General features: G+C 52.6%; 2 protein-coding genes across 2 annotated transcripts; one reads left to right on the top strand and one right to left on the bottom strand.

The window, feature by feature from the left end:
- Positions 1–388: 388 nt before the first annotated feature.
- On the bottom strand, positions 389–2,903 carry LOC117017273 (cytochrome b-c1 complex subunit 9). Its single transcript, XM_033097265.1, has 2 exons — positions 2,692–2,903; positions 389–649 (listed from the first exon to the last, which is right to left on the bottom strand). Exons 1-2 carry the CDS (start codon positions 2,839–2,841, stop codon positions 608–610), a joined length of 192 nt encoding a protein of 63 aa, XP_032953156.1. The 5' UTR covers positions 2,842–2,903; the 3' UTR covers positions 389–607.
- A 258-nt stretch (positions 2,904–3,161) lies between these two features.
- Positions 3,162–26,932, top strand: ZMAT5 (zinc finger matrin-type 5). Its single transcript, XM_033097263.1, has 6 exons — positions 3,162–3,287; positions 14,056–14,210; positions 18,803–18,865; positions 20,237–20,317; positions 21,854–21,965; positions 26,514–26,932. The coding sequence occupies exons 2-6, from the start codon at positions 14,084–14,086 to the stop codon at positions 26,641–26,643; spliced, it is 513 nt and encodes a 170-aa protein (XP_032953154.1). The 5' UTR covers positions 3,162–3,287; positions 14,056–14,083; the 3' UTR covers positions 26,644–26,932.
- The last annotated feature ends 78 nt before the right edge of the window (positions 26,933–27,010 follow it).

Below are 27,010 nucleotides of genomic sequence, written 5' to 3'. Positions count from 1 at the left end.
ACTCAGAGTTCTGGTCCAAATTAATCTCTGCAGCCCAGAGAGGTATGGCAGTTTTACCCAAAGACAGTAGGCAGCGTGGAGACTACACTCTGGGGCATGGTGTGGCCCAAGACCCTCAGGCCAGGGTTTTCCCCAGCTGAGGCCAAGCCACTGAGCTCCCCTCTGTGTGATTTAAGAATGGAAGTATCGGTTTAGAAGCCAAAGTTGAAGCTAACATCGCCAACTCTAGCAAATGTTTTGAAAACCAAAATTCTTTGGAAGTTAATGGAAAACCCCAAATCATAGAATCTGCCCTTCAGATGTTTGCAGAAGACTCTGAAATGGTCTCAAATAAGTCACATGTGAAGATCAGGTAGAGTTAACAAAGCACCCAACGCAGAAGCATGTCTCAAGGACAATTTACATTTATTTGCTGATGACTCTGACTAAACATACTTCAAACATAGCAGAAGTTAGAGTCTGTCAGGTGAAGCCATTTCTTGCCAACAGCTAAAGGTGGTCCATGGAGAGTGAGGTGGGCCTCATCTTCAAGCTGAGGCCCTGGCTCTGGGCAAACAGCTGGTGGGTGGACCTGGTCCTTCTGGCCTGGATGAGGGCCTCCGAGAAACTACTGGTTCTCATACTTATGCTTGATGTGTTTCCACAGCTTCTGCATGTTAAAGACATGAGCCACAAACTTTTAGTTTTGCCTCTCACATTTCACAACTATACCCCCATTGCCCTGGTCTCTAAAACAAGCTTGAGAGAAACGTATACCACATCCTGACAGTTGTGGTGGGTAAACTGCAAGCAACACGAGGCTTGACACACATTACTAACATTTATAAAATGCTTTGATCATCTTACTTTTACAGGAAATTGCGGGAATTGCCTAAAAGCACAAATTATTAAGGTACAGAGCCTTGAAATCTCTTCAACTCCCAGGTATTAATCAAGAGGTCCTAAATGCATAATCCCTAAACATTTCTCACTGAACCACTTTTTACTTCCTCAGACCTGATCCTTGGGTCAGGCACCAGCTGGATTCTCCTAAAAGCTGAGAAGATGGGAGGGTCATGACAATGTAAGTAGATGCCTTTCCCAAACACTGGGAATGGCCAATGGAAATGCTTGCAGGAGATGGAACAGTGGCAGCACTTTCCTAGGAGCAGCAAGTTGCCCTGGCACAGGAAGTAGTGCATTAGTAGAGACAGAGTCTGCCTGGGCTGTAGAGTCAGACGGCTATGATTAAAAACATGAGTGTGGGGCCCGCCCGGTGGCTTAGGCAGTCAGAACTCCATGCTCCTAACTCCAAAGGCTGCCGGTTCGATTCCCACGTGGGCCAGTGGGCTCTCAACCACAAGGTTGCCAGTTCAATTCCTCGAGTCCCGCAAGGGATGGTGGGCAGCGCCCCCTGCAACTAGTAGCAACGGCAACTGGACCTGGAGCTGAGCTGCGCCCTCCACAACTAAGACTGAAAGGACAACTTGAAGCTGAACAGCACCCTCCACAACTAAGACTGAAAGGACAACTTGAAGCTGAACAGCACCCTCCACAGCTAAGATTGAAGGGACAAACAACTTGACTTGGAAAAAAGTCCTGGAAGTACACACTGTTCCCCAATAAAATCCTGTTCCCTTTCCCCAATAAAATCTTAAAAAAAAAAAAAAAAATGAGTGAATGGTGGAACAGGGCTGTCTGTACAAGACCTTCCAGTATGAAACACAATTTAATGCTATAAAGCATGCACAGCACCTAGCACAGTGCTGTGCTAGGCTCACAACAGTCTAAAAGATGCTGTTATTCCTCCTTTATGCTTCCACTTTCTCCTAAGGAATGGAACAAATGCTATTTTCTGAGTACCACTTAGCAGGGACTGTGGTGTCTTAACTATACCACAAATAATCCTCACAATAACACCGAAGTGGTTACTATTATTGTCATCTCTCTTTCACAGGTCAAAGTGAAGCTCAGAGAGGTTAAGAAACTTGCCAACTTAATCTCACGGTTATTAAGCGACAAGGCCCAGTATCATGGCCGTGCTTCCTATTTCCCACTTCCCTGGGCTTCGCAGCAGCGGAGAACCCTAGCCTGCCAGGTGGGAGAACTGGGACCACTCATTCCTTCTTGGGAATCAAAGAGCAAGGGCTTTGGAGTACTGGTGCCATTCAATTTGGAGTACTGTATTCCCATCCAAGGCCGACTTCACAGCCCCCACGCTCACCCATAATTAATAGCATGCTCCCCGCGTGGAAAGCCTTGGGAATCGAAATTGCTAACTGAAAAGGCCAGCCACAATATGTAAGGAGATGTCCTTTTCGCGACCGTTGCCCGCTCAAATCTGCCCTTGAAACCCTCAGAAAGTGGGGGCCCCTGTTCCAGCCCTGACTTGTCACTGACTTCCTGGTGGCAAGGACTTACAGCCCTGGTTAAGTCCTCTGCTCTTACTAGGCTTTAGGTTTTGCTTCTGCAAATGGAAAAGTGAGTATGTGGGAGATTGCAAAATTTACAACCCCGGCAAAAATGGGATCTATTGACCTCGTTTAACGTTTTAGGATTCACACCCGGCGGAGAGGACAGATGGTAGTCCACAGACAGAAGACGCCCAGGGTTTACCCCCGCTTCCTGAAGGTATACTGAGTCCCGTCCCACCTCCACTCCCTCTGACACCCCTTTGGCGAGCCCAAGGTCAGGGATGGCCTAGGCCCTCACCCCCTGGTTGAGGTGTTCGTAGATCGCGTCCGCGCCTTGATCGAAGGCGCGCTCGAAGAACAGGGCGCCCACGGCGATGGTAAGGGCGAAGGTGGAGGTTCTGCGGAATAGCAGGGAGTACAACCTCCCAGTCAAAGTCGGGGCCACCATGTTTCTTCACTGCCAAAGTCGCGCCGCCGCGTCTGCGCCGCGGCCGCCCTTCTCCAAAGGCCCTTAACGCGCAACACTTTATGGGATTTGTAGTTCCCCTGAATTTCGGTGCTAGTCGTTTTGAATCACAGAGGTAACTGATGGTTTGCGCGAGAGCAAAGTCTCATAAGATTCAAATCAGGGCAGCCCAAATTGTTTGGTAAGATTTATTACACAGTTTTACTCGCTAATCATTTCTTGGTGCTGATTAAATATTTGGAACTACACCACCCAAAAGCCCTCGCGCTCCCCTGCGCCTCACTGCCGCGCCACCTCAGTTTTAATTCCCAAAGGTTTCTGGGAAGCGCGGACTGATGCCCAAGGTCGGACTACGAATCCCAGCGAGCAGTTCGCGACGCAAGGGTGCAGGAGGAGGAGCTCAGAGCCGTCGGGCCCCACGGAGCCAGGTACCGTCTTTGGCGGGATGTTGAGGGGCGAGTCTTAGTCTGCTTCCCCAACCACGGGAGGACTTGGGCTCTTCCTTCTAAGTACGCGCGCCCCTTGGCGTGCTGCATCATTTAACGGGATGGGGAGTGGATTGAGAGACGAGGTGGCCTGGGCGTCCGGGTCCCCAGCTTGTCTCTCCTTGTCTCCTCTGTCGGCCCCAAGTCCAGGCCTAGAGTTGGAGCCTGTAGCAAAAGTGGAGTCCTGGGGTCTGAACCCCTTAGCCGGGTTTCAAGGGAAAGGAAGTTCTGCCCGTGCTTCCTATTTCCCACTTCCCTGGGCTTCGCAGCCGAGAACCCTAGCCTGCGAGGTGGGAGAACTGGGACCACTCATTTCTTTTTGGGAATAGAAAGAGCAAGGGCTTTGGAGTACTGGTGCCATTCAACAAATGTTTTCTGAGCGCCTCCTCTGGGCTATGTGCTGGGGATCCAGCAGTGACCAAGTCCCTGCTCTCATGGAGCGCTCATTCTACTGTGTGGATGGATGGGGAAGTGCAGTAACGACAAATAAGTACTTAATGCTTTGATGAGCAGAAGACAGATTGATTGGGGAAGGGATGATGGTGCTATTTTAGCTAGTGCTTAGGGTGACACTTAACCAGAGACCTGAGTGAATAGTAACAGGTGAAACAGGAAAACGTTGGTGCAAACACCTCGAGGCCGCTGCAGTCCTGAGATGTTTGAGGGAAAGAAGTAGACTATGAAGAGGTGGGCTTGGATCAGCTCATATCTGGCCTTGTAACCTATGGTAAGGAGTCTTATTTATTTATTTCTCATTGCACTAGGAAGTCACTGAAGGGTTCTAGGCTGGGATGTGACATGCTCTAATTTACATTTTAATGTCACTCTGGCTGCTTTCTGGAAAACAGATTGAAGAGGGGAAGTTATTGTCGTGGGTCAGTAGAGGCAGGGTGGTAATTTAGATTAGGGTGTGGGTTAGAGTAGTGATCAGATTTGGGGGTATTTGGGGAGGTAGGACAGACAGAACAAGCTGACAGATGCATGTAGGGTGTGCAAAAAAGGGGAATCAAGCACTAAATTTTGACCTTAACAATTTAAAATCAATGGGGATGATACTAAGTTCAGTTTGGCCACTTTAAGCTTGAGCTGCCCTTTAGACATCAAGTGGAAGATGCCTGAAGGCAACTGGGGATTTGGATCTGGAGTTGGGAGGGGAGATCTGAGCCTGAGATAAAAGTCTTTGGCATAGGTGTGGCTTTGAAAACCAGGGACTGGATTCGAGACCTGGATCTGCTTCTGACTTGTAAAACTAACAGTAATGCCTGGTTAGGGAACTGGGAGAAAAAATGTGAAATGTTCTACAGGATGAGTTATCCTTACTGTGGTTATTTTCTATTTGCAAAGTATCCTAGAAGCCCCTTGGGGCAGTAAGTTGTGAAGCGCTTCTGGGAAAGAATACTTATGTCTTGCTAACAATAAATCTGGCTGATGGAAAGTTTAGAGGCAAGAGGAATTATGAAGTGTGATCAAACAATACAGTGAATGTTTAAATTAAAAAAAAATTATTACAGTAAAAGACACGTTGCCATTAATCCCCCTCAAAACACTCCCCTCGCTTTGAACACACTTATCCCATTGTTCCTGCCACTTTCTGAAGCAGTTCTGGAAGTCTTCCGTGGGTGTCTCTAGTTGTGCTGCTGTGGCCGCCTCCATGTCCTGAATCAATTCAAAACGTTTACCTTTCATGGTCATTTTGATTTTGGGGAAGAGCCAGAAGTCGCAAGGTGCCAGATCCGTTGAATAAGGTGGATGAGGACACACCGTAATGTTTTTATTTGGCAGAAATTGCCGTACCAGAAGCGATGTATGACCCAGAGCATTGTCATAATGGAGGATGACACCGTTGGCCCATTTTATGTTAATGCATTGTTCGTGATCCATGATTTAGGGCACGCTTCAAAACACCCCTTCTCTCAACTGTAGCTCACACCTGACTGACTGCACATAACAAGTTGAAACTTGTCACACACTGTTACTAAGGTTCCAGGCACCGCTGTGCTTCCTGTGTTAAAGATCCCTGCCTTTCTGTTGGATGGCACTCGGCAGCAGCATTCACCGTATTTGGTGATCACACCTTGTATTTTAGGTGGGTTGGGTGGGGAAGAACACAGGGAGTTAAGGTGTGGCTTGTTTTATTTGGTTTTATTTTTTGTCTTTTTAGTTCATTCTTTTTGGAGCAACAATTTTTGAAAACCTAACTTTTTGTAAGCTATCAAATTCAACTTAGAAATTATTTTATGCATAAATCTATAAAAATAAGAAAAATGACCTTACCTTTTCTTTTGATTAATGTTTGAACTCCAGTTGAACAAACAATTCCTACTCATTCAGCCCTATTTACAGCTTAATTACATTCCCTTACACATTTAATTCCACTTATGAATGTAATATATTTTATTTTCTTTTTAAGTACTTCAGACACATGACCTAATAAGCATAATTTCCCCAGAATAGTTAAACAGTTACTAGAAAATTTAATAAATTAAACCTATAAACATAATTAATTTTAATTTCTTGTAAACAGTTCGGTACTTTTAATAGACAGTCAGATTCTCTTATGTCACTGGTTCTCAGTCTGGTGAGCTAAAGAAATACATCTCTGATGTGAAATTAGGATGTAGGGGGCACCCTTAGTATCTCATAGCACCCCAGGTGATTCTAATATGTAGCCAGTGTTTCCAACCGTTGCTAACCTCTCAACTTAAAATCAGAAGTCAGTAATATCTATTACAGACATATATTTTATCAATTACCTAACCATATCTTTTAAGTTTTATATTTTAAATTAGAATCACAATGTTTATCTGTCATATTCTCAACATATTAAATTGTTCTCAATGTCACAGATACATTTTTTTTCCACAGATGCTTTTAAATACCAAGTATACACTGATGATTACTAAACTGAGGACAGGAACATGAATGCAATGAGTTTGATTTATTCTACCCCCTCTATTTTCGATTCTAAACTTTCCTGAAGTGTGACATGACACTGAGCCAGTAAGAAAACAGTTTTATTCACTCTAATGAATTGCATTTAGCTTTCCAATCAAGTTGGGGTCACCATTTCAGCAAGTTGAGGTTATTCATAATCAGACCAATTTGTGACTGGGACGCAAATCGGGGACTGTGTCTACCCAGAATGACTGTCCCCAGCAGAGGCTGCCGACGGGGTGCAGGGAATGGAGAGGTCGATGAGCAGAAGCTCATTCCCCCAGACTTTCATTTCTTAGCAGGTGCCTGCTAGCGGGTGCTAGATTCACTGGTTAAAATGCAGATTTCTGGGCCCCCGTCCTGATATGCTGGGTCAGAATCCTGAGATCTGACCCAGGAGACTTCATTGTTAATAAGCCTTGCACAGGGAATCATGGAAATTTTTGAGCAGGAGTTGTTTTAAGAGGGTTGCTGCCCAGCGTTGGGTGAACTGGGGAGGCTGGTCCAGGTGCGAGGGTGGTGGGGTCAGATGATATTTGAAGCCCAGACGGGTGGTGGGGAGAAGAAGGGGGAGGCACAGGCGGTTCTGAGTCTGGGTATCTGGTTCAGGAGCCTCCTTCAGACTATTTTTACCTTTCCTATTTGGAAACTCTAGCCTCCTGGGACCTGTAACTATCTGATCAGAAACTGTGTCTCTAGCCTGCAGCTCCCTGGAGCCCGATTCGGGTTCAGCCGACCTTCACTGGGCTGGGTCTGCTCCGAATCAGGGCACACCCTATCCACCTTCAGCCGGGGACTGAGGGAAACGTCTGCGTTACATACCTTTCAACACCAGCCCTAGCTGGTTCATCCTGGTGGAGCAGGTCACTGGAACCATCCGTGGCAGCTCCTAAGGGAGAAGGAATAGGATTTATCCCTACCCGACAAATTTCCCACTTTTTTGAAGGGAGTTTTTTGGAAAATTTAAAAACAATACATGCTAAATGTAGAAACTTGTGAAAATGTATGTTATTATGCAGACATAAGCACAGTAAATATTTTGTGTCTGCTCGTGTGTGTGTGTGTGTGTGTGTGTGTGTGTTGGGGCAGGAGGTTATTTCTCCTTAAAAAAGTGGTATCAAATTGTACATACTGTTGTGATAACAGGCTGTTTTTATTTAGCAATATGGAGTAGGAAGTGTTTCCTTTGACTTGATTTTTAATGGCAGTGTGGTACTCCATTAACCAGATATGGCTCACGCCCTCCCTCCTCGTGCTCCTGGCCAGCTGTGGGCTCCCACTGCCCATAGCTTTTTTTAGAGTAAGATGAGGATAACAGGCTTTGTGCAGCATGTCATTGAACCCCCACCGCCACCCAACTTGGGACCTTCAGCAGCCTGCAGGCGTGGGGGGAGTAATGGATACCTGTTCTTACCAGTGGGACATCTGGATTTCAGCTGTAGGACAAGCTACATTGCAGTGACCACCTTGGTACTTAGATCATCTCTGATCATTCCCTTGGATGCAGGTGCCCCTCCTGGGTGCTCCCTTCCACCGAGCTTGTTGCCTAGTACCGTCACTGGGGGCGCATCTGTCAGCCACCCCCAGCAAATCCTCAGGGCACCTTCTTGTGAGAGGAGGGACCCTGTGAGGTGTGAACCCTGGTCTGGCAGAGCGGAAGTGCTCAACAAATGCCTGGCTGATGAATGAATGAGTGAAATGTAGATTGTGAAACTCTAGGCTAGTGCATGGGTGAGTGGGGTAGGGGGTCCCCTTGATTTGACTCAGGAGCATGTTGGGATATGGGGCACTTTGTACCGGTGGCCATCACATACCGTAGTGATTGAGTTCTTTCGTGTGTTCCACTGTTAGCGAGTGTTCGTTAGCTATTGCTGTAACAAATTACCCCAAAACTTAGCAACTTCACACAATAAACATTTCATGTAGCTTCTGAAGTCGGGAATTTGGGAGTGGCTTAGCTGGGTGCTTCTGGCTCAGAACCTCCCACAAGGCTGCAGTCAAGCTGTCAGCCGGGGCTACACCCATCTGAAGGCTTGAGTGGGGCTGGAGGGTCCACTTCTAGCTTATTCACATGTCTGTCTGCAGGAGGTTTCCTTGCCCCCTGGGCCTCCCCACAGGGCTGCTCACAGTATGGCAGCTGGCTTCCCCCAGAGCAAGTGATTAGAGAAAGGGAGACACCAGGATGGAGGCCACTTGACCTTGGAAGTAATATACTGTCACCTCTGCTCTCTTCTCTTAGTCACACAGACCAACCCTATACAGCTTGGAAGGGAACGACACCAGGTACAAACTCAGGAGGTGGGATCCCTGAGGGCCGCAGAGGCTGGCTGCCACATCCACAAATTGAGCCCCATTGGCATGTCTGGCACTGTGCTAAGCACGTCACGTACGTGATTTAATCCTCACGGCAATCTTATGAATTAATATTACCCTCACCTTCCAATGAGGTTCAGAGGGTAGGTGGTTTGCTGAGAGTTTCACAGGCTGAAAGTGGCAGGGATGGGATTCAGACCTGGGTTGAATGACTCGAGTAGGGATTGGCTTGAGTGGTCTGTGTGACTTTGACTAGCTCTCACCCTCTCTGTTCTTCAGTCCATCATCTGGTTTAGACCGGTGTTTCTCCCAGTGTGGTCTGTGGACTGCATCAGAGCCTCCCTAGATCCGGGCCCTCTCCCAGACCTGCTGAGTTAGAAATCGCCGTGGATGGGGCCGCACTGCCTTATACTGCTAGGAGATTGATGTCTCTCATTGAAAGGGGTGGGGCATATGAACAAGGTCTGGCTGAGAAAGCTGGGTGGTTGCTGCCAAACACCGGGGCATCTGAGGGAGACCCCTAACATACTGGGTCTCCTACCAGGGAAAACATCTGACTCTTCTTGGCACTTCTGTTGGAGGTGGGTCCTGAGCGAGCAGTCTGTGGGCTACCCCCCCAGGGCAGACTTGATGCCACCGACTCCAGACGGCCTGCCTGTGTGGCACTGGGACAGTGCCATGCTCCTAGTGGGTGTGCAATAAAGCCGTTCTCTGAGTGTGCGGTTTGCTGTTTACCTGGGGTCTGGCGTTGCCATAATTAGAAGAAATGACAGGTGAGCTCGAGGGCAGCATGTGGTGAGCTCAAGTCCTGGATAATTACCGTGTGCATCCCAGCCCCCGGCCACAGCCAAGCTGTTGGCTTATTTTAGCCTTGTGCCAAAGCTAGCGCTGTACCAGAGATGCACACAACGAAAGAAACCAAGAATATCAAGGAAGCCCACATGTCTGCCCCACGATGGCCTCACCGCGGAGCAGTGGGGTGGGGAGGGAAAGGGTTCTGGGGTCAGCCGTGTCCCAGTGTGTGCCGGCTCTGGCCAGCCTTGGCTGCAAGACCTCGAACTCTCGTGGAGCCTGTGTTCTAGTGGGGAAGCAGGCACGTGTGACAGTAAATCAGCGTATGAGGAGGTAAGATAACCGTGGCAAACAGAGCTGGTTGTAAGGGGGTGGGAATGGCTGCAGTTTTAAATCAGGTGGTCAGGGGGTGCTCACGGGAGGGGGGGTGAGGGAGGGAGCCTCCTGGACAATAATAGGAACAGCAGTAACAGCCTCCGTTTGAGCACCGCCTGTTTTCTGGTACAGCTTCATGTACTGCTACCACCTTGGTAAAACCACAGCAGCTGCGAGACTCCTGTTTTATAGCTAAGGACAGACTCAGGGAGATGAAATAACTTTCCAGAGGTCATCCAGCTGTTCAGTGGCAGAGCTGGGATTTGAACCCAGATCTATGTGACCCCCAGAGGGTTGTCTCACTAGCCTCGCCCACTGCCCCTTGGCCCCAAGGAGTCACCCTGTCGCCTGGTGAAGCTCCAGGGAGCCAGCAGATGCTTTTGCAACCATGGACCTGGTCCCTGGGACTGGGTGGGGGGCACCACCTGTGCTCTGGACAGGACTTTGCTCACACGCTACCGAGTGCACCAGCCTCAAAGGATGAGGATAAATCACAGCAGAGAGCCCGCTTAGTCAGCAGCCCGGGCTGGTATCTGGGCATCATCGGAGATGTCCAGCTGTCCCCACCCCCCTTCCCTGACCTCCAACTGAGGCTGCCAAGTGCAGTGCAGTGGTGCAGGCTGTGCCTTGTGAAGGATGCCTGGCTGAGGGGTGAGGCTGAGTGAAATGTGCTCTGCTGCCAAGTTGTGTGTCTGGTGGGCGCTGTATCTGTCCAGAGGGTGCTGTACCTTGGCCTAATGTGCACTAAGGCACTGGAGCCGGAGGCCCAGAAGTTCACATGTGGGTGATGCCTGGGTGAGGGCACCTCGCTGAAGCCCAGCTCCTGCCCAGGAAGGGGCCTCTGCCTCCATGGGGAAGACCTGTGAGGTAGGCAGCAGGCGCTGGTCTCCTGGATTCCATGTGCTCCCCTAGCCCCATCCCTAGGCAGTGGGGGGCTCTGCAGAGCTGCTGTGCAGGGCAGGGGTCCTGGCCCACCGTGGGGGCGGAGGTTGCAGTCCCACCTCTGCCTTACGCTGTGTACTTCAGAAACTCACTTCCCTTCTCCTGGGCTCACTCTCCTCATCTGTCATACGGACCAGCTGACCCCAAAGGTCACTTGAGCCAGTGGCATTCTGGTCCTTGTTCTGAGCCTGTGTTTTGTGAAATGCGGGCTTTTCAAAAGCCAGTAACAGTGATGGAGATGATAGCCAACTCTTCTTGAGGGTCTCCTATGGGCCAGGCTCTGGCTACATAAAGTGAGTGCAGATGATCTGATTCTCGCTGCCACCCCTGAGGTGGACACTGCCGTTATCCCAGTTTGCATAGGAAGAAACTGAGGCCAGAAGTTAATCTCCCAAGATCTCAGCATTAGAAAGCAGGAACACCTGGATTTAAACCCACATGGTCTGGAGAGGCCCTTAGAGACCACCTGGTCCAGCTGCCTGCCTGCTGTTTCACACATGGGTAAACTGAGGCCTACAGAAGGCAAGTGACGGAGCCACAGCCTCACCTGGCAGAGTTGGGACTAGAATGCAGGGTCTCTTAACCCATCTTGGATGGCTGAGCACTTCTGTGCCAGTTGGGGGATGGCCGGGGTGGGCACAGGAAGGCATAGGTGGGCAGTACTGCCACTGTGGCCCTCAGCTAAGGTGGGTTTTCACGTTTGGGTGTGTGTTTTCATGTTTTCCCCTCCTGCACATGCACGTGGTGTGGAGGGGGAAAACGTGAAAACACACACACACCTTGTCACAGCATAGCCCCAAGGGGCTTGTCCCTTGGATCAGTGTTGCTGGGCGGGTCTTGATTTCCTGGTGGGTCGATGGGAGGCTTTCTCGGCAGACCTGAGCCCCAGGTACCATGAGACCTATTCTGCCCTTCCTAGATAGGTGACCTGGAGCACCTCACATCACCTCTCTGGGCTCAGTTTCCTCGTTCGTAAATAGTAAGCCCAGCTCAGCTGCTTTCTGGCAGTGTGACCTTGGCTAAGTCACTTCACTTCTTGGAGCCTGAATGCCCTCATCTGAAAAGATGTAATAGGTTCTACTTCACAGGTTATCCTGAGGATTAAATGAGATGATGCGTTATAAAGCTTTTAACCTAGTCGTAGTACATAGTGCACAATAAATCAAGTAATGGGTAGCATTCATTGAGCACTTGCTCAATGCCAGACATTATTAGTGTCATTTGTATTGTTATTACTCTTTTATTACTAATTCACTTGGATTAGCACAGTTCTGCCCAAACCATCGGGCAACCAGTGAGACCCACCACCTCATATTCCTACAGCGAAGGCAGATGCCTAAAGAGGGGAAGTGACTTGCCTAAGGCGACACAGCTGGCTGCTCAGTGCCCCGCGTGCTTTTGTCCAGCCACGGCTGCTGCAGCGCCACTGTTTCATCTCAGTCTCCCAGAAGGACGCCCCTCCTTTTGCCCCTCCCCTCACCATTACTCTCCAGAGCCAGCAGCTCCTCGGAGCTTCAAGCCTCGTGAATGGCTTGGTTAAGCTCTCAACCGTTAAACGTTCATCTCTTACAATTTCAGTCCAATTCCTATAAGTTTATTGGCAAGACAGGGTGTATTAGAGCTGCCAAATGTAATATATCAAGTCCGTGTGTCTGGGATGTGGTTTCTCAGCAGTAATGGGAGAAAAGAGAGGTTTTATATGTTTTCATTTTGAATGACTGTCTGTTCCTAATCCCATTATAGCCCTTGACTTAATGGCTGCTGTCCCCGTCTGCCGCAGGAGCGGCGGCTTTCTCCATCAGCCCGCATGGCTGCCTGATTGTCCGGGGGGCTTGTTTGTCTCCATGTCTGTTCCTAATCTCTTCTTTCCAAGATGCCTCCCCCCTCATCCGTCTGCCTCTGGGTCAGGTCCCAGGTTTATCTTTCTTTGCCACATCCTAGGAGCCTGGAGTTTGTGCTGCTCGCCTGGGCTGCTACCTCATGACCTTGGGGAAGTCACTTGTCTTTTTCCTCTGAGCCTCAGGAACCTGCTCTGTGAAGTAAAGGGGCAGTGTATAGGTCCAGAAGGGCGAGGTGCTGGTCTGGGCTCAGCCTTTGCTGAGATCCTACTTGATGGCCCCGAGCAGACCCGGTCCTGCTCGGTCTTGTGGCACCGAACTGGGAGACGCAAGCGTTAGCCATGAGAGTCATAGAATCACCACCCACCTTGGGCTACAGATCTTCTGGGTTTGGAGTGGCAGCTGGGGTCACCATGGCTGAAAGGTCTTAAGGTTCTTATGACCCTGAAACATTCTCATTTCCCTGTGATTAGCTGGGGATCTGCCACCTGAGAGTTTCGCTAATCTCCTTGGGAAGCTGTTTGCATTTCTACCTGGGTCTCTGGCTTCTCTAAGCATTGAGCTAGCTGTGGAAGCAAGGATACTCAGCAGCCGGATTTCAGGGCACCTGCATCTACCTTCTGCTTATCAGCTGTGTGACCTTGGGCAAGTCACTTCCTCTCTCTCAACCTCAGTCATCTCATAAGAAAAGTGGGAATTTATTTATTTATTCAACAAATATTTGGTTGCCTGCTATGTACCACACAACACTTTGGGCGCTAGAGCTTCAGCAATAAACAAAAATAACCTGGCCTCGTGGATTTATCTTTCTTTTGGGGAAAAGATAGTAAACATAACAAATAACTTACTATTTCCAAAGGTGATAAAAATGAAGCAGGGGAAGGCTAAGTGGAGGGTGGTGGATTCTGCAATTTAAAATAAAGAGGTCACAGTAGATTACTGAGGAGGTATTTATTTGAGCAAAGATCGAAGGAGTCAAGTGAGCAAGTGAGGCATGTATTGGGAAGGGCATCCAGGTAGAGGGAACAGCAGGGAAAGGCCAGGACGTGGGCATGTGCCTGGCGTGTGCGAAAGCAGAAAGGGGGCCTGTGGGGCCCGCATGGAGAGAACAGGAGAGGAGGGGGTCAGAGGTGTGGCGGAGGGTGGCGGCTGGCCAGGGGGTGTGACGTGGTGGTTCTCCAGCCTGGCTGCATATGAAAATTTCCTGGGGAGTTTTCAAAAATACTGATGGCTGGGCCTCACCCACTGGGGTTCTGCTTTAACTGGCTTGGGGTGGAGGCTGGGCATCAACATTGTTAAAAGATCCCCCTGAAATGAGGCCTCTTAGGCAATAATCATGAGCCAGGGTAGTTCCTCACAGGCTGTGACCTTTAAACGCGGTGGTGCGTGTACAGAAAGCCTTCCTCACACAGCACAGGCCTGGCCCTCAGGCAGCACTCAGTCGGGGAGCTGTGCCATGGGCTCTGGTGTGTGCTGTTTCCTCCATGCTCAGCCCGAGTGTTTTTGTGGCTTCCCAGGCATCGGCAGCACCCGGCGCACGTGGCCATGGGGAAGCGTTACTTCTGCGACTACTGTGACCGCTCCTTCCAGGACAACCTTCACAACCGCAAGAAGCACCTGAATGGGCTGCAGCACCTCAAAGCCAAGAAGTCCTGGTACGACATGTTCCGAGGTGGGTGCCCACCAGTTGAGCCCCCAGGCTGATGGAGAACTGCTCTCCAGTCTTATCATCAGACAAGGAAGCACCGTGGGCCGGCGACATCTCTGGTTGTGCTGGGCTCTTTGAGGAGCAAAAGAGAGGCAGCCTGGCCCCTAGGGCCAATGGGCCTTCAGAAGGTTAGGCTGGAATGGGAGCTCCTTTCCCCAGCAATCTTACTGAGGGCCCCGTTCTCAGACCCCCATGCCAGGTGCTGGGGATACCATGGCCAGGAAGAAGGCCTCTCCAAGGAGGTGACGTTTGAGCCCACAGCTGAAAGATAGGGAAAAGCCAGTCACACCATTCTGGGCAGAGAGCGTGTAAAAGACGGCAGCCACGAGCATAGCACCAGGTGCTCTCAGAGCAGAAGGGGGGGTATGGCTGGACACAGCGGGACAGGAGAATGGGAGGGGCTGAGGCTGGTGACAGGCAGGGGCCAGCTTGTGCAGGCCTGCCTGGGGAGGCCACAGTGAGGGGGGTGGGTTGTCCCAAGGGCAGAGCCGCCTGTGAAGGGCTTTAGGCAGTGGCCAGCATGACTAGAGCGACATTTGACAGTGATGACTGACGGTATCTGATGACTGACTGATGACTGACTGCGTGAGCAGTGGGGTGCAGTGCATGGCTGTTGAATGACTGGATGGATGGATGGACGAACAGATGGATGGATAGATGGCCAGCCAAATAACTGAACTTCCCGAAAGGCTTCTCAGTGAAGGTGCTACTGGAGCCAATGAGCTCAGGCCGTCAGCGTTTAGCCCAGGGCCTGGCACCCTGAGGCACTCACTACAGTGGCGCTCTCGGCAACGCTGTCATTAGACATACACACTGAGCAGTGGTGAGGGACGCCAGGAGGTGGCCAGCTAGGAGCCAGCTCAAATGGAGAGGGAGTATGGCAGCCGGGTGAGGGTGGACCAGGAGCTCCTGGGATGAGCCAGGGCAGGGCCCATGCTCCGTGAGTTGGGGAGCAGGATTCCAGGACAGGGCCCAAAGCCTGGAAGGAAGGAGCTGAGTCCCAGCTGAGAAGGAAGGAGAAGGGGAGACAAAGTTCCCTGGTCTGTGACTCAGAATTCACAGGAAGGGAGTGAGCATTTATTGAGTGCCTGCTGCATGCCAGGGGCCTTCCATGCTTTGTCATTTGCTTTTTGCAGTAATTCTCTAAGGCAGTGGATCTTGACCCTTGTTAGGATCAGCTGGAGACCTGAAAATAAAAAAACGTTGATCCCCTGGGGCTGGGGCCTCAGCATGGTATTTTCACAGCTCTCCCAGACTCCCCATTTCAGATGAGGAAGCTGAGGCTCAGAGGCTTGGGTGAGGGAGGGTGGCCAGGCTGCTCAGCAGGCCAGGCATGGCTGTGGTTGTGAGGGGCTGGGTGTGGGGGCAGCAGGGTCTCCTGGGGGCCTCAGAGGCCTCTGGCCCTTGGGTCAGCCAGAGGCGCCCTGTCCCCCAAATTCAGCATAGAACTTGGCCTCACGTTCACCCTGGTGTTTGCTCCTAGCCCCAGACTGTTAGCCCAGAGCAGCCGGGTCCTCGGCTCCAGGGCTGATGAGCAGAGGCTGTTGCGTTATTTGTAGAAAAGATGGAACAGGAGAGCCCCTTCTCAGGGCTCCTGTATTCCCAGTGTCTTCTCACATCCACAGGCACATCCAGCCCTTTGAACAGCTCTATGAGGGAACCTGGGCAGGCCAGGTGTCCCCACTTACAGGTGGTGAAATCCAAAGCAGTGAATCACCTCGCTCAGGGTGGCGTACGAGCTCTTTCCGCTTCCCCCAGGGCTCCCGCTTACCCAAGCAAACGCACACCACGGACTTTGGCGCGGCACATGGTACCTCAGCCTGAGCTAGGACTCAGCACTTGGTCTGCTCCCAGCTTCATGGCCTTGGAAAAGTCTGTTAGCCCTCAGAGGGGCTGCCCCTCCCTCTGCCATGGTCAGGACAAGTACAGGCCCTGGAGCTAAGCTGCCTGGGTGTCAGGCCCAAGGTGTCACTCACAGTGTGGCCCTAATTTCATCCTGTGTAAAACAGCCATAACAGCAGTACCCACCTCCTCTGCGTATGACAGGGGCTCAGTAATCTCATGATAACAATATGGCAGGTAAGTCTTCACTAAACAGGAATGATGCCTATGGGGCCGCAAAAGGATTGGCCTCAGGCCTTTTGTCTCATGGGCCTATTCATGCAACCAATGCTTAGTAAGCACTTCGCGTGTCCTCAGCTCCCAGATAGGCTCTGAAGATTTACAGGTGAATGAAAAGGGCCTCTCCTAAGGGACCTCACGCCCAGTGAGAGCAGTGTGTTCTGCTCTAGAACCGCTGTCCTGCCCAGGCCTTCATGCCCTCCCAGCTTAGGCTACACTGACCACGCAGGTTCTGTACCCTCTGCAGGCATGCCCTTCCTGCTGTCCTTCCCACCCTCGCCTGGCCCTCCCCTCTTAACTCAGCAGAGTCCTCTAGGATGCCCTCCCCACGCCCTGGGGCGGTCAGGTCATTTGGCCTCATGCTAGCTGTTTACCCCGTTTATATCCGCGTGGATTAGTGTGACTGTCGGACTGGAAGGAAGTACCAGGTCTGACTTGTTTTCCACTAAATCCTCATCCTGGCGTAGTGCCTGGCACCCAGGATGTGCTCAGTAAATGTTTGTTAGATGAATGTCTAAATGAATGAGCAAACAGACATAGGGCACCAGGGCAGCTGTTAATTTGGGGAGATGAAGCGAGAAGGACCAATGGGGTCAGCCCACAGGGAGCCTTGAACGCCAGGCAGAGGGCGTCTTTGTGCAGGGCCTGGGCCAGGGGCTCGGAGTCACTGAGGACCTGTGAACAATTCTCATGTTCTGCCTCGCAGGCAAATCACAGCGCAACCGGAGAAAGATGGGCTTGGGCATCCGTGTACTTTGAAAGCTTCCCGGGGATTCCGCCATGTATCTGTGGAGAACCACCGGCCAGATGCTGGGCAGCCTGAAACTCTTCTCCCACAGTGGGCCTCCCAGCCAGGGGCCCCTAGTGTAGGACTCATGCTCAGCCCCGCTGCCAGCCTCAGCTGGCCTACCCCCAAGGGGGCCCTGGGCGGTGTCTCCACCAGCTCACCTCCCCTGGGAAGATCTGTGCCATCAGCTGGCTGGGCTGAATGTGACAAGCCCAGTGCTGACAGATGAGCCCCTCCCCACCGTGCTGGCCCCACCCATACTGCCAGGCCCCCCTGGAGTGAGTCCTCTGATAACCACCTCCTGACCCCAGCAGCCCACCCCTACCCCATCTACCAGCTCCCCTGGGGAAGGGAGGAGTCCCCATTGGAATTGGCCACTTCACCACCAGGAAATCAGCAGCCACACAGGAAAGGGCGGGGGCCTTAGCCTCACATACCAGGGTTCAGACCTGGTCCTGTGCCGTTTCCTGACCGATGCCCTCTCCCCTGCCTGAACCTGTTTTCCCCTCTGCACAATGGGGATGTTAGCACTGTACAGTGGGTTTGTGAGGAGGAATTGAAAGCAGAACTGCTACCATTTCTTGAGTTTCCACTACAGAGGGTCTCAGTCCTGGTTGCATGGTAGCGTCACCTGGGAACATGATGCTGAGGTCACTCGCAACCCCACTTTCCCGGCAATTCTAATGTGCCATCAGCTCTAGGAACCACTGGCCTCCTCTACCCATTGCTCTCCAGCCATTATCTGTTTTCACAGCAGCCTTACTAGGTGACAGTTCTCCTCCCATTTTACACATGTGGAAACTGAGACTTAGAGAAATTCACTGCTAGCCTATGGTCATGTGTACGTGCACTCTGAAGCCCATGGTCTTTCCTGTACCCCAGTGGCCTCTAGCAAAGGCAGTAGATGAATGGGGAAAGTGCCCAGTCCAGGCCTGGCCTCTCCTTCCTCCAGTGTGACCTCAGGGTCTCTGGGTCAGGCCCTGCTTTCCTCATATGTCTTACTCACTTACAGATTTTGACTGATTAATTCCTTGTCCACCAAGAAACACAAAATTTACACCATAAATATATGATGAGAATAAAGGTAGAAAAAATCAGAGGAAACCAGGGTTAAGGTTCGTATCCAGAAAAGTTGTTGCCAAGTCCTGTTGAGGCCGGCTGCTGGTGTTGTGCTGAGAGCCCGGAGCTGGTATAAGGAGGGGAACGGAGAGCAGCATTTCACAACGTTGGCTGTGGAGCGATGCTTGGGCCCTGGGGTTTACTGGTGAGCTTCCTGGGCACCGGGAATTTTTTTTACAGCTTTTTGTTTTGAAATAATTATAGATTTATAGGAAGTTACAAAGACAGTGCAGAGAAGTCTTGTGGTACCAGGATTATTAAAATAAAAACAACAACAAAAAACTCTCTAGGTGATTCCATTGTGAGAAGTTCACAAGCTCTGACCTAAAAGCTGGTTCTTGCCTTTGACTGGGTCTGGGTGGGTGGGAGGGTTGAGATCCCCTGAAGCTTGGATCCCTCTGCCCAGCGTCCCTCTCTGTAGCCGTTCCCTCTTACCCCCCTTTATGGATGGGGAGCGCTTTCCTTCCTGATCTCAAGAAGTACCTGTGTGCAGCTCAAGTCTGAAGCCAGTCCCTCCTTCCTCTTACAGATGCAGCTGCCATCTTGCTAGATGAACAGAACAAGCGGCCCTGCAGGAAGTTTCTCCTGACAGGTAAAGTGTTCTCCTCAGTTCAGCACACACACACACACCCCCAACCCCCACCAGGGACCACCATGCCCAGTCCAGCCTGCCTGGACCACTCCAGAGGCTCTCCCCCACCTTTGCCACTATCCTGAACCCACTTTCTGGCTTTGGTGCATCAGCCAACCGAGCAGTTGGGGCCTTCCTGGGCTTGTGCCTTAGGACTTCCGGGGGCTGGTACTCAGCTCTGCAGACATAGAATGTAATTTTATCGGCTCACCCAGAACAGGGAAGCGCTGGGAGATTGCAAGTAAATCCAAAATAGTGCTGGGTGTAATAGACTGGCTGATTAAGTTAGCCTGAGAGCCGACCTTCGCTGCACCCTCCCTCCCAGCAGGCAGGGCTGGAGACAGTAACAGGTCTGACGATGGCAAGAAGGTTCAGATTTAGAACCAGGGATGCTGGAGGTTGTTTGACTGCTAATAAAGAGGCACGTAGTTCAAAGAGGTAAAACCTCAGTAAATGAAGAAACCAAAGGCAGATGAAAATAAGGGTAGGGAAAATAAGACAAAGCTCGGAGAATTAGTCTCCTCCATGCTCGCTTTGAGGTCCTATGTGCTTTCTAAGGGTTTGGCCCTAAGCTTCCTAGCAGCAAAGGCAAAAATAAAAACTAGGATGATTAGTGTGTAACACTCTTGTTGGCCTAGGGAGGCTGGGTGAATGGCTGCATTCCCCCAGGAGTTGGTGCTGCCCCTCGAATGGGCAGCAGGCCTGCGGATCAGGGCTTTTCCCAAGCACCTCGCCTTGATGTGAACACACCCCTGGTGGGTTACACTGGCTTCGGACACCTTTAGTCTCCCGTTATTTTGAGACACATTTTGGTCTCCTCGGTTGAGATTCAGAAAGTCACCCTGGACTTTGATACCCCCATGAATGGTACAAAACTGCCGTTAAAGCCATGTTGGGGAGCACTGTAAGCCAAGTGAGCAGACGAGCCACCAGGCAGAGGGCACGGCACGTGGAGAGAGGAAGCATGACCCTTTTGAAGACCCACTGGTAGCAGCTTGCTGAGGCTGGGGAATGGGGGCTGCGGCCGGGGGTGGGGGTGGTAACAGGAGTCGAGCCTGCAGAGGCCGTGTAACCCAGTCACGAAAGGCTTCAGTGGGATTTGGTCTCCAGCCAGGGAAGGGTTGTGAGCAGGCCGTGATGGACCAGACAGGTTGCTCGCGCCGCTCATGTGGGTGGGGCCAGAGAGAGTCAAGTTTTTCTCCAGGGAGGGGTTTGCTACTCTAGTCCCTAAAGCCCTGCCTCTAAAACTCCACGGACCCCTGCTCAGGGTGCCCCTTAGCCCACGGTGGGAGCCCTTCCAGACGGGCAAGTAACTCTGTCTTCCTATTGCAGGCCAGTGTGACTTTGGTCCCAACTGCAGATTTTCCCACATGTCAGAGCGAGACCTGCAGGAGTTGAGTATCCAGGTGGAAGGTGTGTTTTGGTGGGGACCCTGGGCTAGGGTCGGGGGTACTGTGGGGAGTGTGTGCAGGATCTGAGGCTGGGGAAGCTGTGCTGAGCCTCCTCCCCTCCTCGTCTTTCATGGCCACCCTGTGGGACAGGCTGAGGGCTGGCTGCCCAGGGTGATGGGGTGGGTGTCAGAAACTGCCTCCAAACCGCCCAGGCCTGAGTGGAGAAGGAGCAGGGGAGCGCCCATCTGAGTCCCCTGCTGAGTTTAAAGTGACATAGTGACATGCATGGGCTCCTGCCCAGAAATCCGGAGGGTGTACCCCAGCCCCACCTGGCCCCTGCTGCTAGCCTGGCATTCACTCACATTGCGCTGCCCCCCACCCTCAATCAGGCAATATATATTGAGCCCCTACTTGGCATCAGGCAGATCCCCTACTGTGCTCTGGGGACAAGGGTATGAAGAGAGCACCTTGCCTGCCCTGGGATTCGAGGGAAAAGCAAGTTCACCTTCCCCTGGAATCTGGCATGTCTGCCTTTGGGAAGTTCACTTCTCCCTTCTCCAATTAGAGAACAAGGCAGTTCCCACTTAAATGGTCTTTATTGGTCTTCTCATGCAGCCTCGCATTGAACAGATGGAGAAATTGAGGCTAGCAGTCAGGCAGAAGGGTTTCACGTGAGCCCTAGCAGGTTAGAGGCTGACTCCAGCCTCCCCGGGTGCTGGCTGCTCTCACTCTTCCCTCTGTCCAGCTCTTCACCAGCCTGGCTCTCAGGGAATGGTTGGTGTGTGGTGGCGAAAGCATCGGCCAATGGGCCCGGAGCTGGCGATGGCATGTAGTGCAGACAGGGATGGCAGAGGCCTGAGGGGGCTGGGAGCAGAGGCGTGCCCTCAGCTGGCAGCTCAGTCAGTTCTGCCACACCCCCGTGACCTTGCCACACAGCAGTGTTCTGACCTGTCCAACGTGACCACTTTTGAAGATGAAGCAAGATGATGCCGGTGCAGTGCTAGCCCAGGGCCTGCTCCAGAGTAAGCCCTGGTCCACGATTGTTTTCCTTGGGCCCTGGGCCACATCCTAACTGCCCCCTTCCAACAAGACTCTGACCCCTCTCACACCTAGCTTGTTTGAACTCCATCCGTTGCTCGGTTTTAGTTCAACGAGCAAAGATTTTTATAGAACATTTTATGAGAAGAAAAATCAGAAAAGCCGAGGCTTCTTCCCCTGCTCAGGGTCAGAGACCTGGCAAGTGGTAGAGCCAGGATTCAAATCCTGCTCTGCCCTCTTCTGCAGCCTACACAGCGCCCCTGTACCCCAGATTTGGACCCCTCCTGAGGACCAAGCTCTCTACAAGCATTCTTCTGTGTCCAGCTCCAAAAAGCTTGGGAGGCAGCCAGTGCTTTATCTCCATTTGATGGGGAAACAGAGTGAAGCCCAGAGGGCGGGCCTGGGGAGATGGCGGCATGGTGGGAACAGGCCCTCCCAGGAAGGTTTTAGCTGTGTTGTAGGGGACTTCAGGCGGGTGTGAACGTGCCCCTCACTTGCCTCTGTCTCCCTGTCCCCACAGAGGAGAGGCGGGCCAGGGAGTGGCCACTAGACATCCCTGAGCTCCCCGAGGGCCATCTGGAGGACTGGCTGGAGAAGAGAGCCAAGCGACTGAGCTCAGCCCCAAGCAGCAGGTACAGGCCCCATGGGTCCCCTCCTCTCGTGCCCTCTGGGAGCAAGACCCTAGCCAGCCTGCCCTGACCTGAGGCTGAACAGTCTCCATGAACTGCCCAGGCACCAGACAGAGACTCCTTGCTCCTCAGCAGAGCTCCCCAAGGGAGACTACATGGGGGGCTCTTGGGTATCCAGGTGCTGGCCAGAGGCTGAGGGGCACTCATTTGAGATTCGATTCCTAGGCCTCATCCCCCTGCCTAGTGACTCCTCCCTTATTGGAGTCTGTGCTGGCTGAAGGGGAGGCCCAGGCAACTTGACTCCACGTGACCAACTCCATTACCGGGGGAGGAGCCAGATGTGGTTATTTAGCCCCAGTGTACCAGTCATTGCTGTGTCCCCTTCTAGGGTCCTGCCAGGTGGGCAGAGTTACCTGACCCTGCTGAAAGGGAAATGAGGTTCAAAGAGGGTGTGACTTGCCCAAGGGCACATGGCTAGGAAGAGAGAGCTGGGATTTAACAGGGTTGTGAAAACTGGCCTGTTGTTGTTGTCCCACTGCCTCCTTGAGGAGGGGGTCTGCTGCCTGGACCCAGCACTCAGGTGCTCAGAAGTGGACAAGGCACCCTTCACTTCTTGTATGGGGTGCACCCTGGGTCGGGGGCCCTCAAGTATGTGCTACGTGCTATCCCAGGTCCTCCACTTCAGGCAGCGCTCCCGGACTCTTCTACCAGGTATTAGAGGAGAGAGGGGCCAGAGGATGTGCTTGTGAGCTGCCTGTGACTGTACAAGTTGGCCCACCCTGGGCTGCCTTGCTTCAGACCTGATTATGTTGCTGTGTGGCCTCATGGGACAGTGGCCTGGCCTGGGCTAAGGAGCACGGAGGGACAGTCTGGGGGGTGAAGCCTTCCCTCAGGTTCCCGCCAGAAGGGAAAGGCCAAGCTTCTTGCCTACTCTGCGCCCCTGTGAAGAGAGTTTGTTAAGCTATTTTACAATTAACTGTCATTGTTTTTTGACCTTCGTTTTAAATCTGTGCCCCATTTTTGTCCCCCCCACCTTGAAAATATATATAGTACAGAAATGACTCAAATATTGGAGTGTGACATCCTTTTCTCCCGGTCCTGTCTGACGTGGTTGTGGTTTTGGTCGTGGGGGCACCACTCCTTGGGGCCGGCCATCGTCATCCCAGGATCCATCTCATGCACCTCAGGCTTCTTCAGCTGGTTGGAGGCCACCCAGAGAGCTCTGGGGTTTTCTCCGCTTCCTGCTCCTCCCCACACTGTTCCTTGGAACAGCCACCTGTGGGTCCCAGCCGCGCTCTGCGCTCACTAAGCCATGCTGCCCGGGCCACTCACCTCCCCGCCGTTCCTGGAATAGAGCCTGCAGCTGGGGAGCACCCTAGGCCCTAGGGAATCTTCACTTTCCCCCATGCCCCTCTCCCTCTGGCCACCCAACTTGGCCCCTTCCTGGGGACCTACTTTCCTGGCAACCACTTGTTCTCTGTGCCCGCCCTCCATCCACCTGCTTCCTGAGGGCTCAGAGCCAAAATGAATTACTCTCTGGGAAGAGCAAGCCTGTCCAGCCCTGAGAAAAAGGGGTCGTTGGGAGGGAGGTGAACATTTAGTACTGCTTTTGCCATTGCTTCCATCTTCCTCAGCCCTCTCCCACAGGCTGGTCATGTGAAAAACGACACCCGTATCCCGAGCCCAAGAGCTTTGGGCTCTGCTGCAGGGTGGCGGAAGGTAGATTTGATCCCCTGGCTGCCTCACTCTGTTCCCCAAGTCTCCTACCCGGAGGCAGCCCTTGTGGTGACAGTCACTCTGCCCTTCCTTCCTCCGTCTGGCTCTCCTCAGTGGCCACAGCCGCCTGTCCTAGTCACCCACCTGCATTCCGCTCCCCCAGTTTGTCCACACAACAGCCACAACCAGCTTCTAAAACACACCCTGGCCTGGTCTTTGCTTAAACCCTCCTAGGCGTCCTCTGTCTCAGGTGGAACTTCCCTGCCACCTCCCCAGCCCATGGGGGTCACCTTCTCACCTCTGCCGTCTGGCCTCTGTGTCAGTCCCACTGGACCCTGGGGGGCTTCTTAGCTGTAGTGGGTATTTCAGAGTTTGGGGCACTTTGTGCATGTTATTTCCTCAGCCTAGCTGCCTGGCCCCTCTGCCTGGCAAAGTCACACTCATCCTTCAAGCTTAGCTAAGATCTTCTCTTCCAGCCCTCTGGCCTCCCCCTCACAGCCCTGAGCTCTCATTGTCATTTGGGCCGGGTGCCGGCCCAGGACATGTGGACTGCATGAGAGAACATTTGGGGGAGCAGCGTCTCTGGCCTGGAGAACTACTTCCTGGGTATTAGTGCTGTGGGCCGCTTGTGGGGGCCAGTCTAGTGGCCCCTCTTCCTCTCTGGGTATCTGTTTCCTCCCCTGGGAAGGGCGCAGGTGGCTGACTGGCCTGCCTGGGGCCACCCAGACCTGACGGCTCTAACCCCACAGGCTGAACAGAGCCCTCGAGGCGAGCCAGGCCACCCCTCCTGTAAGAAGGGAAATGGAGGCTTCGTGGGAGCCCAGCCTGGCACACTGTGCCATCCGCTTTAGCAGACTGACCCTGAGGGAGGTGCCAAGAGCAGCAGGTGGAAGGAGAGTGAGGCTGGCCTCAGCCCCACAACTAATCCCCCCATGAGGCCAGTGCTTGTCCCTGCTCTCCACTGTTGGCTCTTCAGATGGTGACTTTATCCCCTTAGTCTCCCCCTTTACAACCTTCTCTGGGCCGGCGCTGCCTTGCAGCCCGGGTGCCGCCCTAAGACTTTCCTCCTCATCAGGACCATGACTCGAAAAACAAGATTGCTTGGTGCTCCTGTCCTGTGTGGGGGGCAAACAGGCCATGAGAGAAGCCACAGGCAGAGTCATGCCACATGAGCAACGCAGTGTCCCTGTCTGCTCTGTACGGGGCGAGAGGGGTGTGGCCCCGCGTTTCTGGGGCCCAGGGAATGTGCCAGTGTCTATGAGCACATATGGGGGTACCCTTCTGGCAAGAGAGAGGCCTCGGGCGTGCAGGGGCTCTGAGTCCCAGACACCCAGGAATCTGCCCCGTCTTCTAGAGGAAGGGTCTGAGGCTCGTGGGAAGGGGCTCCCCAGGATCCTACAGTCTGGAGAGTTGCACTCACCCCGACACTGGGGAGCCCAGGCTTGGCTGACAGCCAGGGCTCTCCCAGCAACTGCGGAGCTTCCCCACTCCCACCCTTCTCTGCGGCTGGTGGAGTTTATGAAATCTCCCCAGCACCATAAATCAGCTGGGAGCTGCTTCCTGCGCTTTCCAGCGGGCAGCCAGCAGCCGAGCAGGGATTTCCCTGTCCTCTCGCAACAGGAGGCCCCAGAGGCTGTGCCTGGGGCTGCCTGAGTCCTCAAACAGGCTCTCTGTATCCAGTCGGGCCCTGAGAGGAGCAGACTGGGTAGGTTCAGGGAGGCAAACTCGGGGGACTCCTGCCTCCAGCCCCCCAGCCCCATCTCAGAGGCCTGAGGCCTTTCCAAACCTCTCACAGAGGGCTGGCCGCTGGACCCCTGAGCCTGCCAGGGGTTGCCAGGGCCTCACCTTCACTGAAAGCTGGGCCTGGGCGTGGGGTGGGCTGGGGTGCAGTGGGAACTGAAGCGGGGTGGGGGCTGTGTGTTTCTGGAGCCCATGTGTAGATTACATTCCAGCCCCTCATATCTCCTGTCCCCAGATTATGTCACTTGGGCATGTGATTGATTCCATACACCTCATCTATGAAATGGGGTTTGCATGGCTGGAGTCGGGGTCAAGTCCAGAAGGAGTGTAATATGGAGCAGTTGGTGGGGAGAGGCTGTCTCTGCACCTCAGCTCCCTTAGGACAGGGCGGCCCCAGGCTGGGCACCCACTTCATATAGGCCCTGGCTTCCCACCTGGGCTGGTGGACCTTAAGGGGAAGGAGAGTGAGTAGCATGAGAAATGAGGCTTTTAAAAAAATGTAGACAATGTTTCTTTCGGATTTCAAAGGCTTGCGTGCTTGTAAATCTTTTTGAAAAGTATAAAGAAGTAAAAAATCACCCATAATTGCACCACTCAAAATAGAACCACTGTTAACATTTTGCTGTGTCTTCCAGGTTTTTTTTATGCATTTTTATATGTTATATATCTTTAAACAAAAATAGTATCATGCTATATACATTATTTTATAAGCTGCTTTTTCTCCGTACTCACACAGTACATCATGACATCTTTCCTCATCAGTGCATATAAGTCTGCCTTAATTTTTACACAGGCTGCATAGCATTCCCTGCTGTGGACGTGCATATATAGTTAATCAATCCCCCACAGATGGACACTTAGGTTATTTCTATTTCTTGTAGCTCAATCTCTGCCCACAACCCCGCTATTTCCTTGGGCTCATTCCTAGAGGTGAGGTTGTTGGCTCAAAGGGTCTGCATGTTTTTGAGGCTCTGCCTTCCAGAAAGGTTGCTGACCCTCCCTACAGCTGGGTGGCAGGGAGGGTGAACTGGAGGAGTACCCCAGTCTGGGCCTGGGCTGGGCCTCACTCTAATTCTCTGCCCTTCTTCTCTCTAGGGCCGAACCAATCAGAGCCACTGTCTTCCAGTACCCTGTGGGCTGGCCACCAGTCCAGGAGCTGCCTCCATCTCTGCGAGCACCCCCACCTGGGGGGTGGTCCCTGCAACCCAGCGTCCAGTGGGGCTGAGCCTCTCGTCCCCACCTGACCCTGACCTGGTCAGCTCCCACATCAGCCACAGTAAAGTAAGGCCTTTACTGGGGATGCTGAGGCCTCCTCCTGCTGTGCCCCATGGAACCTCTGAAACTATCAGCTCAGCCTGGCCTGGCCTTCCTGAGGTCCAGGAATTCCTCCACCAGGTTCAGCCCTGGTCCTGGCTCTGTGCCAGTCAGCTCCACCCTCCCTCCCTCATTGGACATCTTGATAAGACCAGGGAGAAAACTTCCTTCTGGATGTTTATAAAGCAAGTCTGTCACTATGGTGGTATGGCTGCGTTTCCCCCTTGCTGGGCGCCCTCAGCTCTGTGCTCTGGCCCCTGGTCAGAGGACCGGCAGAA

This window comes from Rhinolophus ferrumequinum, chromosome 25 (assembly GCF_004115265.2).
Source record: "Rhinolophus ferrumequinum isolate MPI-CBG mRhiFer1 chromosome 25, mRhiFer1_v1.p, whole genome shotgun sequence".
Lineage (NCBI taxonomy): Eukaryota > Metazoa > Chordata > Mammalia > Chiroptera > Rhinolophidae > Rhinolophus > Rhinolophus ferrumequinum.
Note: the sequence above shows the minus strand (reverse complement) of the source record. Positions and strands in the feature narration are given on the sequence as shown.

Excerpts from the sequence above, each read along its gene's own strand:
- LOC117017273 (XM_033097265.1), bottom strand. The coding sequence starts at position 2,841 with ATGGTGGCCCCGACTTTGACTGGGAGGTTGTACTCCCTGCTATTCCGC. Across the intron at positions 650-2,691 it reads ACGAACACCTCAACCAGGGG|AAGCTGTGGAAACACATCAA; the intron begins GTGAGGGCCTAG and ends TTTAACATGCAG.
- ZMAT5 (XM_033097263.1), top strand. The coding sequence starts at position 14,084 with ATGGGGAAGCGTTACTTCTGCGACTACTGTGACCGCTCCTTCCAGGAC. Across the intron at positions 14,211-18,802 it reads CTGGTACGACATGTTCCGAG|ATGCAGCTGCCATCTTGCTA; the intron begins GTGGGTGCCCAC and ends TTCCTCTTACAG. Across the intron at positions 20,318-21,853 it reads GTTGAGTATCCAGGTGGAAG|AGGAGAGGCGGGCCAGGGAG; the intron begins GTGTGTTTTGGT and ends CTGTCCCCACAG.